Raw genomic sequence first — 12,893 nt, 5'->3', positions numbered from 1 at the left:
TGTGATTGATTCCTGGCCACTGGGCACTCAAGACCCAGAAGATCCTTTTACTCCCAAGCTGCTGTCCTGCAGAACTGGTGGCTGAAGGGCACACACTGCCAACATCAGGACCTAGTGCTGACATGAGTTCATGCATCTGTAGCTCTGTATCAGCAACATACACTCCTGAAGAGTCAGATCTCTTTAAACATTCCATAACACGAGGCAAGATTCCTATTCAGGCTAAACAAAATCTTATTTGACCTACACCTTCTTGAGGAGACACCCTGTCCATCAAGGTCGAATTCAATTGCATTTGGAATCACCAAGAGAAAAGTAAATCTTTTTGTAGAAGAAAACAAAACAGAAAAAAACATCAATTTTCAGAGCATTCTACAGACACTGTGCTCTCATACTTTTGAGAGAGAAGAAAAATTGGAGCATTTTGACTCCTATTAAATCCTATTAGCAACAAGAGGGGCAGTTTTTCTCTGTTTCCAAAACCGCATTTCAGCAAAAAACCAACAAGAAGTTCACATCTGCACGCTGCTGTCTGCACACCACTGCACACATTTGGTACAAACCACCTCTTAGGACTCATAATCCCTGGATCAATGTGATTTATGGCCGTGGTGTACAACCACAAAAGGGCAGGACAGCTCCTGGTTTGATCCTTTGATTCATGGCAGCAGGCGCCGTCACATCGCAAACAAACTCTTCAACTCCTGCAAACGCCAAGGTCAGGTAACCCCACTCATCATGAGGTCTGGCTGAGCTCCACTGTCTCCTCTTGGCATTTTTCAAAGGTAAATATTCCCATAGGTAATACTGAGTTCCAGCAGGTAAATGTTTTTCTCCGTAGATCAAAGTGGTATGCCAAGCCTTGATTCCCAGAAAAACAGCCTCAAACCAGAATTTATCACAAATACTGAACATTCTCAAGTAACACCATTGCTGAGGACTTCCATGTGTCTAAGTGAAATTACACATTTTCATACATAGGTGCTTGCAATTCAGTACTTAAGTATAAAAGCATTAACTGCTGTTTTCTAAAGGTACACAATCCTTTGTGTCCACCTTCTCAAAATAAGACCATTTTTATATTGGTTTATCAACATAAGTTGAAAACTTTGAGCCCCAGTTTGTGGAATCCTGAATTACTGGCAATTTCTACAGGTCCTCTGGGGCAATGAAATTGAGAAGGGCGTCACATGGAAAATGGGGATGCCCTGAGTGAGTACAACAGCTGATTTCTTCTTATCAAAATCTTCTCAAGGTTAGCTTTAATCAGCTACCCCACTAAAACTCTCCCTGTTTTTCTAGCAGCAAGGAAACCAGGTTTTCAGGCTAACCTGGCCTAACTGTCCTTTTCCTAAGGAGAGTTTGGTGCACACAGTCTTCCACAAGAGATACCAACCTGCTGGTGGCCAAGCCTTGATATAGCCAGTGCAATGGACAACAGCATACTGTGCTTCACCTTCTTTCACTGGGCCCAGGCCATTCCTGATTGAACAAGAAACACAAAAACATCACATTGACATGCAGAACAGCTTTAGGCTTTCAAACTATAGCTACTAATCATTTCCCAGTATTTGTAAGTTATGCTGGAAACACCCAAGAATCAGCCTAGGGTTCTGTACTGCCAGCTCTGTTATGCTGCTTTTCAAGCTGTACCTGGTTTCTGTGATATTTCTCTGAGAAAGATATTGAGGATTGATTCAGAGCTGGAGCTGGTGTAAGACAGAGAATCTGAGTGACACATGCAAGAGATTTTGTTTGCAAAAGGACCAGTGTGTGCAGGTAACACTCCTGGAGTGGGCATTAACCCAGTGCAAATTAAGAGGGCTTAGGGCACCAACAGCAGCTTTGTGGTGAATGAAGTAATAGTACCTGTATCTTTTCCTCATGGTGGTTATTCTGTTCAGAGGTAAATGATCCAGAGGAGCATTTCCACACCTAAAAGTAAATTATATTTTAAAGGGCTCAAAAATGAATATAAATACACATGATAAAAAGGCATTTTGAGATCCTTACTACATATATAAGAAGACAATAATAGATACTTGTTCCTGGCAAAAAGTTGCATATTCATGTTTATGTAGGACATGCTGCTTCCACAGGCTGAGCTTTTTAGATGGCCTATAAAAATCTTCTTTATTTTAGAAAAATGAAAGAGACTAGAAAAAGATTCCCTTTCACACTCCCCCAGTATAAAGACTGTTTGAAATTGATATCCCAAGGGTGGCTAAAGAATAGACACACTTCAAAAAGCCATAAAACAGGGGTGAAAACCAGAGAAAAATATGTCAGACCCCCAAATATCCACACAAACCAAACTCAGTGCTCCTGTAGCTTCCCTGGACAGAAAAATTCCACTGCCATACACCAGCTACAATGTCTGCAGACATTAAGATAATGTTTGCAAGACCAAACTACTTACACTGTCAAGTAACTTTGCTTAACACTTGTTCATGTGTATTTTGTGATATTTATAAGTATGCCTAACTGTAAAATTTCAACAATCCATCTGAAGTTGAGTAAATAGTTTGAAGGGTAAAAGCAGCTCATTTTTAATGGAAAAATAATAACAACAATGAAAGAAGAAACCACAAGGAAGGTTCACATTATCTGAGGCCCATTCTTCCCAGAAGGTTTTCTTTTTATTCCTTTTTTTTTTTTTTTTTCTTATCAGTCACTGCCAAGAAGAAGAAGTGAACAACTAAAATAAGATTTAGAAATACAAAAACAGTGGGGTTAGGGGCATGAGTAAAATCACTCTCATGCACTGGAGTTCACAGAATCAGGGTGCTAGGAAATGACTGCAATCTGAACTGTTTTGAAAACTGAGGAACAACTGCAAACAGGACACTAGGCTGGTTTTCTTTGCACAAACAAGTCCTCCTAACATCATGTGCATCTTGGGAGGAAGAAAAAGCAGTGCTCTCAGTGCTGGGCTGTATTTCTCCCCTCCCAGTTAAGAGGGAAAAAGGTTCTGTAGCTCTGAAGCCTGATCTTGCAGGTGTAAAGTCTATAAACACTTTACAAAGGCACCCAAGAGCCATACATTCAGCACCCTCACAGGACTGGAAAAAATCCACCACATGACCAAAGTACAGGTATCTGTAGTTTAACGTGTCAAATACTGTGCTTTGTGTGTTTTCATTCTGAAATGAATTTTGCAATGCTGTTATCACCATTTATACTGCACATAGCCTGCAGATACAATTATGTACTTTCCCCTCCTAACCACAGACAAAAATTTATTGCAATAGCAACAGGCATTTTAGCCTGTTAGCACTAAAACAAGAGAAGTGCTCACAAGCCCCCCCCCAAAAGCACTGGGGAGACAAATCTCTTTAAAGAAGCCCAAACAATGCAGAAGTTGGAAAATTGCAAATCAAAACCCCTCTAACAATTACTCATTTATTTAGCATCAGCCAGCTGACATCTGGTTAATTCATACCAGGCTTAGGCTAATTCCTACATAGCTGGCAGGTTTGCAACTGAATTCTTGTTTATCTTTAAGATTCTTTTAATATTCTTGGTTTGCTGAAAAAATACACAGAGCTGGGTGCTCATAACACTTGCGAAAGCTTTGTTCCCAGGGTATTGATTTGAGTAACTTTATTAGAAAAGAACAGCTGAAATTCCAGGGGTGAAGCTGTTCTCTGGAAAAAGGAAGTTACACTCCACACTCATGAGAGAACAGAAATGAGGTGCTGTTTTGCTCTTTTGTCCTTGAGGAAGACTAGTTTCAGTTTCACTCCAGTTCTTAAAGCAATTATTCTAGAAATACTTCATGGCAGTGTGTCATTACAGCTTCAGTTTGTAATCAAGGCCAAATTAGTGCAATAAAATGTCTGAAGTCTAAGGTGAGACAGGACTGGAACCCTGCTGGAACACAGGGTAGATCCATACCTCATCCTGCAAATGAAGGAACGCCTGGATCCCATGCACATTCTCATGGAGGACTGCTGGCCTTCTTTCTTTACTGTCCCTGTCTTCAAGTCCAGGATTCGTCCTAGAAATGCCAGGGAGAGCAACTGGTGTTCAGTACAGAAATTTAATTCCATTTACTAGAAACTAAGATAACAAGAAATTCATGAGCTGAATGCCATTAGCCCAGTTAGGGGAAAAAAATACCAACAAAAAAAATCTTGGTCCTGGTCTCACAGGGGAGGATCAGTTATGTGCTGGTTTAACTAAAGATTTCAGCAAAGCTGACTCTGAGCCACAGGAGTGATGGCTCTTTTCTCAGCTGGCCCAAGACCAACTTCCAGGGAAGAGTCAAATGTCTGGAGGCAAACAAGGCAATGACAGCAGGCAAAGCTTTTGACTTGATCTGCTCGCTCCACTCTTTACCAAACTGTGGACAAAGCAACATTTATCAGTCCCCTGGCAGCTGCTCCTCTTTCCCTGTGATTGTGCCTGTCCAGAACACTCCCACCACAGCCCCACCTCAGTCACAGCTGTCAGGATGGTGAGATGCACAAAAGACCAAACTTTTCTCCTTGATGATGAGATACAGGATTTGTCACAACAGTCCTCATGCTGGAGCCCTTTTAAAGTTGTTAAAAACTGACATGCCAAGAGCATTTCTAAAGTTTATTTTAATTAGATCAGTGAGATGATCTAATTCACTACACAGCAACACAAGCCTGTGCAAGGTCCAGGGCCAGACCCTGCTCCCTACAACCCTCAGAATCACACACCACAGGCACAGCTTGGCACAGGGATGACAGCCACCAAGTCAACTCAAGAGAGGGCAGGAGGGAGGGAATGCATGCAAAGGTATGAAGGGGTTAACTGAATAATTTTTTTCATTTAAAACAGAAGATTGATTAAAACAGAGAGGTTCAGATCAGGGATTTGAGTATCATGGAGAATCCCTCTGTTTATCACCAAAGAACTAACAGAATGGATTTTCACATCTACAGCTCGAGTGCTAAGAGATGACTACAAAACCTAGCAGAGACTAGAAATGAATCACTGGACCAGTCCACAAGGCTCAAGGGCTGGCCCAGTGTCACAGAAGTGACACTGGGCCAGAGAAATGCAGTGGGACAGCTGCCAGGCATTAGATGACAGCCACCAGTGCTGACAACACATGGCCCCAAACAAACCCACGTGTTTAAGGTGGGTATCTTTCAGTAACTGAAACTATATGACCCTAAGTCTTCACTGTGGTGTAAGTAGCCAGGTTTACACAATGTAAGGCACCTACTCTGTACTGAATTGAAGAAAACATGAGAATACAAAGTCTCCCTCACCAGACTGACCGAAAAGTCTCTGTCCAAAAATGAAGTTCTGAAGTAAATTTACTGTCAAACACTAAGTTCAGAATTACTCTACCTCTAAATATTTACTTCCATCCATGAACAGGAATGGCATCATTACATGATAGTTTTAAGATAAGGAACTAGGCAGCAGTATTTCAGTATTAAGGCATTCTCCAGGTAACTCCTTCTGGAGGAAAGCCATCCCTGCCAACAGAAGGTCAGACCTTACTTGGGGTTACCTCAAGGTATTATCTCAGATGGTTAACAAGTCAGCAAGCCTGGGGAACAACTCCTAAATGTGCTTCAATTCAAAGCACTGGGCTACATATTAATCCTGGTCTGTGATTCAGGTGTGAGCTGGGAAGAAATCACACCAATTTCCCAGCTCAGCTGTGCTGACCCCATGATGCAGGATGCTGAAATTCTAACACACTTCCCTCCCCTGCACTGGACAGTCTGTCACATTTTCTACAGCCACAGTCATAGTCTGTTTCCCTATCCCACCAACTAATCAGACAATTTAGAGAAATAAAATACCATCAGGCAGGAGGCAAACTCATTCACAAATGAAGGCATTATACAATAAAGCACATAAAGACAGAATATAAGTGCAGGATCCAATGGCTGTCCATGTCAACAAGCCAGTCAAATCAAACCACTAAAAGTAACATTCCCTTAGGGCAAAATAAATTTGCCATACATGCAAAGAAAAGAAAAGTCATCTTCTGTGCACTTTCTTTTTTCATTCCAATACAAATTCTTGAAGAGACACCAATATTAATCAAAAAGCACTGACAGTGAATATAACTCAAACAGCTAATAGAAATTTCTCTGGTTTCGTCATACAAGAGCATCTATAGCAAAAAAAAAAAAAAAAAAAAAAAAAAAAAGGGATATTTCACAATTACGTGGCCACTAAGCCTAAAATTGCTGACACATGTTCCTTTGGCATGTCTGGAACCCCCAACAACAAAAGCCAGAGTTTTAAATTTAGCTTTTTATTGGCAATGTCTTTGAAATATGTACCAGATAACAAATAGAGTTCTAAATTTTGCCCTGACTTACAAAATCACTGCAGGGGGTATGTGAGTCAGAGAAATGTTTGCTGTACTGATACTATGACAAAGCTCTCTGCAGCTTGTTTCAACAGTCCAGCATGCATATGTCAACCTTGTAGAGCTCTAACAATACACTAGAGATTCTGAAATAGAACAAGCAGTTTGTGTCTCATCTGTCATGAGAATCTTATGAACAAATTATATTAAAAAGAGGAAGAATTATAGATTAATCATAGCTAACTATCAATATATAGAAATATAATTAATTGCAGATTAATAGACTAAATCAAGAAAACTGACATAAATTGCACCTTAGTCACACTGGCAGCTCAGCTGGCATGTCCTGATGATAGCTCTGTCACAGAATCATAAAGTATTCCTATCTCTGTTCCAACATCCTTTGTGGCAAATGCTCATTTAGGTTTCTCCATGGGACAAACACAAAGCATATGTGAAGCTGAACTTGGAAATTATATTCTTATTAGTAAGAAACATTCCAGGATGGTCTGACAACTTCTGCTAACTGAACAGTGCATGTGTGTATTTTTTTAATTTCTCATTCTAGTTTCTTCAGAAAAGCCATTTAACAGCCCAGTGCCACCACCAGCTGGATCCTTTACGAGCTTCCCCATAAACTGTTAATTGCATGTAGCTCATTTTCATGTTAAACTTTTCCCCTCTCCAGCTCCAGACACAACCCTGGGATGCAGCAAGTGCAGGAGCACTGCTGTGACTGACACTGCTGTCTTATTGCCCTTTACAGCAGCTGCACAACTCAGAGGAAACCAGGGTTTGCTCTGCTGAGAAGGAGAAAGCAAACAAATGAGCACAATGCTGATTAAAATGGGCACATAAATCTCTTTGGCTGGTCTGGGTATAATTGGTAATTTGTTGAAATCTCCCCACTACAATCCCCATCCAGAAGGCAGTATTGCCATTCTGGATGAGACTGTAATAAACCAGTTGTTCTCCAAGCAGGATTGTGATCCAGGAACCTGATGTCAGCTGCTGTGACAGGAAAGGGCTGGCACACAGGCACACGGAGCTGAGGACAATGGGCAAGTTCATTATTTGGGTAGAATTAGAGAAACCACATAAAGCTCTTACCAGGAAAGAGATAACAGATTCAAGTACTGAGGACACATGCCAGAAACATTTCCTGCAGGGTGTTTTTCACAGACATTCTAAAAACATTCTCATGATGATCAAGGGGCACATGCTCACATTGGCACTGATGGGTCCCCTGCCTGTGCAAACAGTGACTGGATTATGCACAAACCTTCCCCTTTTGGGTCTCCAAGTCCTACTGAGAATGCTCAAACTTGTGTTCTGTGCTTGCAAGTTTTGAGATGAACCTAAGCCAAGGATTGGCCTGGGCCTACTGAAGTTCATGGGGTTTCAAATCTGGGAATTTGGCTCAAATCCACTTTCACGCAATAGCACCAGCCTGTTAGAAAATTTTCCTCCATGTTTATTCTTTTTACATTTTTCAGGTTTGGTTGGTGGTTTGTTTTTTTTTTTTTTTTTTTTTCAATTCAAAACTCCATGAACTTCAGGACCTAATTCTACCACAGATGATTTTTTCTCTGCTGGATTCCCAGTTCCTAAGAATGCTGCAGTCTGTAACTAGAAAGAAGGGTTGTTACATAAGCACATTCTTCTGCAAAGATTTCAGTGCAAGTTGAAATGGTTTGGTCTAAAACAACCCTACAGTGCCCACATCCAGTCTGCAGCACAGAAAAACCCAGCTCACAGATCTCAGAAGAAATTTGCACAGAAATACTGCTGGCAAAGCAGTATTTTCCATTTCCCTCTAACGCATCAGTAGATGGACTCCTGTCTTGCACAGAATCATGGATCTGACAGGGAAACAGTCTGAATTAATATATGGACTCTCACCTTGACCTCAATACCTTCAGCAAGCCAGCAAGTTTCACCTTTTAGATGATAATGTCTTGTCTTACAAAGAAGAAGTTAGATATTTCATAATTATTCTCAGCCACCGACTGTCCACATATTTCTTTCCAGGAAAAATAAAATAAAGGATAAACCAAGTTTGGGTTGGACAAGATGACAAAAGATGACTTTGTGTTCATCAAAAATACTCCACAGGCTGCCCAAGGAAGACAAACAGAACACAGGAATACTGCACCCAAAAATCCTTATAAAAACTAAAACATCTTTATCTTACTATAAAACCAGAAAAAGCAAGACCAGGATGGAGGAAAACAAGAGGAAATAATTAAAAATAAAAACAAAGTGATGGTCAAGGTACTGTTGCTGGTGAACACAGCTCCAAATGTAAGCTCACCCTCAAACTGTAGGGTCAGAGAACAAAGGATTTCCGTGGTGATGTTCTGTATTTGTACATTAAGTCCTTAGAAATTAGCAGGAAAGATCAGCTTAAAAATCTTTGACTGATCTACAGTTTGTAGAGAATCAAGATCCAGGTCACTGTTTGAGATAAACAGTCAAGTTAAGGAAGAAAAGGTGAAACTCTGCTGGAACCTGCCATTTATGAGTTTACACAAATGCACTGACTACAGCTGAGCATTCAGCTTTACACCAACTGAGGTGCTCTTCTTCTTCAAAACAACTGATGCATTACAAATGCATAAACAAAACATCTCCAATAAGACTAAATAGTCTAAATTTTATCAATTTATGTTAAATTACTCTTGATAAGATTATGCCAGAGCAATTCTTCTGCATTAATTCAACAATTAAAAAAAATTTACAATGTAAGCCTCACAACTGTAAGGGATACAATTTCATCTTGTGTTTAGCTCAGCAAGTGCTTTAAGCTCTATTAAGTAATAAATATACATCCACCCTGTGGATTTCAATATTAAAAAAATTACAGAACACATTAAGAATCACAACTGCCTTGCAAACACAACATTTGAAGACTCTCCTTCCAGGAACTCACATTTACATAACCCAGAAGAAGTTTGCAATATACGAATAGAACAATATACAAATTATAAAAAACCGAAAACATGAACAGCCTTTTTTTTTTTTGCATTCTGGGTTGTATTATTTACATAAAGGCAAGGCTCATAAAAGCAAAGACTCACCTACCACACACACACCCATATCAGAGTACACACCAAACAATGCAGTCCTAATAACACTGTACTGACAAAAAGTGCATCCCTCTGCCCCCTCATCGAGAGGAAAGCAAACCCATGAGCAACAGGAACAGCATCAATACTCAAAACACAGGTGAACTTAACAACACCCTGACTTAAAATTACAAACTAAGGGCAGGGCAGAAGCACCAGACTGGCATCAGTTACCCAGTGCACCCAGAACCTGTGCTGATTTTTAGAGCCTGCCTCTCTTGCTCACATCAAGGTCACAGTGCAGCTCCCCAGGCAATACTCACTAAGCTGCTGTTGACTGTACATTCCTGCTTCACATCTGTCAGAGAGTGAATGGTCTGTTCTCAGACTGTCTCCCCTGCGCTGCAGGAGCCCCTGGTTCTGCCTGGAAGGTGTCTGGTAGCACAGGTCATCCCCTACTGGAACCACAGCCTTCATGGACCAGAGTCATCCCTCCATCCCTGGCTCACAGGAAACTGAGGACATGGCAGGTGATCTGGGGGGACAATGACAAAAATGGACACGTTCCTATCATGTGGAGATGGCTGATGCAATCTAACTCTTCCATGATATTAAATTTATGATCCTTTCAGAAGCTTCAAGGACCAAGAAGCACTGCAGGTGGAAATAAGTTCTCTCCACCTATACTTCCCACTCTTGCTTCCCAGCTGGCCTGACCCTGAAGAGGATGGGACCTGCCCACATGGGATTGCACCCTACCAGCCTGCTGTACAGCAGCACAACACTTACACCTCTCCTCTGCCACACAGGATTTTGTGCTTGGCAAAGTCTCCACAAGAAAGAAGCCAAGGGGACGTTGCTGTACAAATATCCCTGGAGAATACAGTAGAACTGTAAAATCAGTCAGCTCACACAGCCTGCAACTACATCAGGGACCACACAGGACTTCCCAGCTGTGATCACACTGCACACACACCAACCAAGAAACTTGAGGGATGGCAGGGATAAAATGCAGTTGCTCTTGCTCTTTGGCTCTTGCTCCAAAGCTGGCACTGCCTGCCACCCAAATGTTATGGGACTGATTTAGATCCCCCAGGCTGGGGCATGCCTGGCCTGATGTGCTTGTTTTATCCTGCAGCAGGAAGCAGCCCCATAACCCTACCCCACTGCACACACCACTACAGGGCAATACACTGATAAATAAATGTACTGACATACAAAATAAGTAACTGGCTTGGAACACAGATTTGCTGTTAGCAGACACCACAGCAACTTCCAGGGCACTTTGACACCTTTACTGTTATTTTAAAGGTGAGGACAGTGAACCCAAAGGAATGATTTCTCCTGCCTGCAGTCAGTCAGCAGCAGAGGAACAGGGTTCAAGCACACATGACTGACAAAAGTTCTCAAAATGCTGTGGCTGTAGATAAAAATCCTCAACAATATAATGCACAGTGATTCTCAGTAAGTCCATATAAATATCACGACACCTATATGCTTAACAGGGCACAATCAGCTTAAATTTATGCTTCCAAGAGAAGACTACAGACTGAATGTCCTATTTACATGCAGTAGTAGCCTCTGGATATAACAGTATAAAACCTGAAACAATTGGCCCAAAGGCCACAAATATGCTCAGAGGGCAGGAGCACCTTTGCTATAGAGAGGCTGGGAGAGCTGGATTGTCCAGCCTGCAGAAGAGAAGGCTCTGGGGTGACCTTAGACCCCTGCCAGTACCTAAAGGGAGCCTCTAAGACAGATGGAGAAAGATTTTCTCCAAGGGCATGGAGTAAAAGGACAATGACAAATGGCCTTAAGCTGAAAAAGGGCAGGTTTAGATTACACATGAGGAAGAAATTCACTCTGAGTGTGGCAAGGCCGTGGCACAGGTGCCCAGAGAAGCTGTGGATGCCCCTTCCCTGGAAGTGTTGCATGGAGCTCTGAGAAACTTGGTCTAGTGGAAGGTGTCCCTGCCCACGGCAGGGGGGAGCATGGAATGAGACTTCAAGGTCCTTTCCAAGCAAAACTATTCCATGGTTATAAACATAAACCATCAAAGCTCACTCTCCTCACTAGCCTAGCTTCTCAGGGGGATTACTTGAACCTCTCTAAATATGTTAAGGTTTACATCATCTAATTGCAAAAGGCGTTGTATAAGCATTAGAGTCAAGTTATGACATTCCTACAATAGAATGAAGAGTTGAACCAATCAACAGCAAAGTTTAAAAAAAAAATAAGTAATGCAACTGAAATGCACCTATTTTTAAATATCTGTCTGGTCCCTACTTACCAACTGGAGACAGTGACCCACAAGGGGGAAATTGAAAAGCTTTCTCACCCCCTCTTGTTTTTCAATAAGAAACCCCTCATGTTACACAGTTGTTTGCTTAATACAACTTGTTATTACAAAAGCTCACGAGGCTGAAAGGTCCCTGCTGTGCCTGCCTTCATGTTTGACTAGCCAGTCTGCATCATGTCATTCTCCACAGTGTTGGGCAAATATGCATCATTTTAATTAAATTAAAAAGGAAACTATGTGGGCTTTTGAGCCTTGCTATTCAGTTAATTTTCAGGGACTATCTGAAGGGATAGTGTTACAGATCACATGCAAGTCCCTTTGCTGATGGACCTGGAAAAACTGGACTTGAAACTGGAGCAAATAATTCAAAGCATATGGTGAAAGTTAAGTCATAACAAAAAAAAAAAAAACCTCAAAAAACCAACCCATAAAACACTTTAACCAAATGTATTTTGAACTCTCAAGAATTGTTACTGAAAGTACAGGGCACATTCACAATATTAAGTAAAATAGCTTACTGAAGCCCATACAGATCTGTAGAAATAAATACACAGCCTCACTCTGTGATCTCTGCAGGTGTTTTCATCCCCAAAACAAGTACCTGTGACAATGTTCATGGCTCCATGATTTGGGCAGTCGGGGTAGCCCTTCTGTGACAAATACCAGATGTACCTGAAGGACAGACTGAGCTGGAGGAACTATCACAGGAACACCTGTACAAACAGCTCCTCAAACGACAGCTGGACTTTCTAGAAAAAGGGTTGGAAACCCCAGAAACTCCAAAGCACCATCAGCAGATACTCCCAGGACAGAACAGCTATCCAGAACAACACTGAAATACGTAATTTATTCTTTTACCATTCACAGCTGCATAATAAATCAATACACAAACATTGTAAGTAGCTTCTAAACGAACCTATTTGCTTCACTTGGATGCTCAACAAGAAGCTTTACTGAAAAGCCCTTTTGCCAAAAAAGCTTCAGCTCCTGGCATTCTATATCAGTTGTACTTCAGTATCAAACTCAAGGAACTGGGATTTCTGCTTTGTTAGTAAATACTAGTATTGTCTGAAATCTGGCTCTGGTGACACACCATGGAACTGTTCATTAGAGGAAATAATGACCACAAGATGACCTTGTAAGATACATTGCTGTGGACAGAATTAAATTTAAACACATGAGAAGGGAAAGAGAGGGAGGAGAAAAAGGCTCA

At 41.3% G+C, this 12,893-nt stretch overlaps 1 protein-coding gene across 2 annotated transcripts in view; it reads right to left on the bottom strand.

Moving 5' to 3' along the window:
- The window catches only part of ARNT2 (aryl hydrocarbon receptor nuclear translocator 2), a 96,412-nt gene that overhangs the window by 36,943 nt on the left and 46,576 nt on the right, over nucleotides 1-12,893 (bottom strand). For both annotated transcript variants that reach the window (XM_030228442.2, XM_030228447.2), the window contains 3 exons: nucleotides 3,898-4,000; nucleotides 1,870-1,935; nucleotides 1,397-1,482 (listed from right to left, as the gene is read on the bottom strand). In XM_030228442.2, coding sequence (XP_030084302.1) covers nucleotides 1,397-1,482; nucleotides 1,870-1,935; nucleotides 3,898-4,000 — 255 coding nt within the window. The remainder of the gene's footprint in view (nucleotides 1-1,396; nucleotides 1,483-1,869; nucleotides 1,936-3,897; nucleotides 4,001-12,893) is intronic.

The sequence above is a fragment of the Serinus canaria genome, chromosome 10 (assembly GCF_022539315.1).
Source record: "Serinus canaria isolate serCan28SL12 chromosome 10, serCan2020, whole genome shotgun sequence".
Classification (NCBI taxonomy): domain Eukaryota; kingdom Metazoa; phylum Chordata; class Aves; order Passeriformes; family Fringillidae; genus Serinus; species Serinus canaria.
This window is presented reverse-complemented; position numbering and strand designations above follow the sequence as displayed.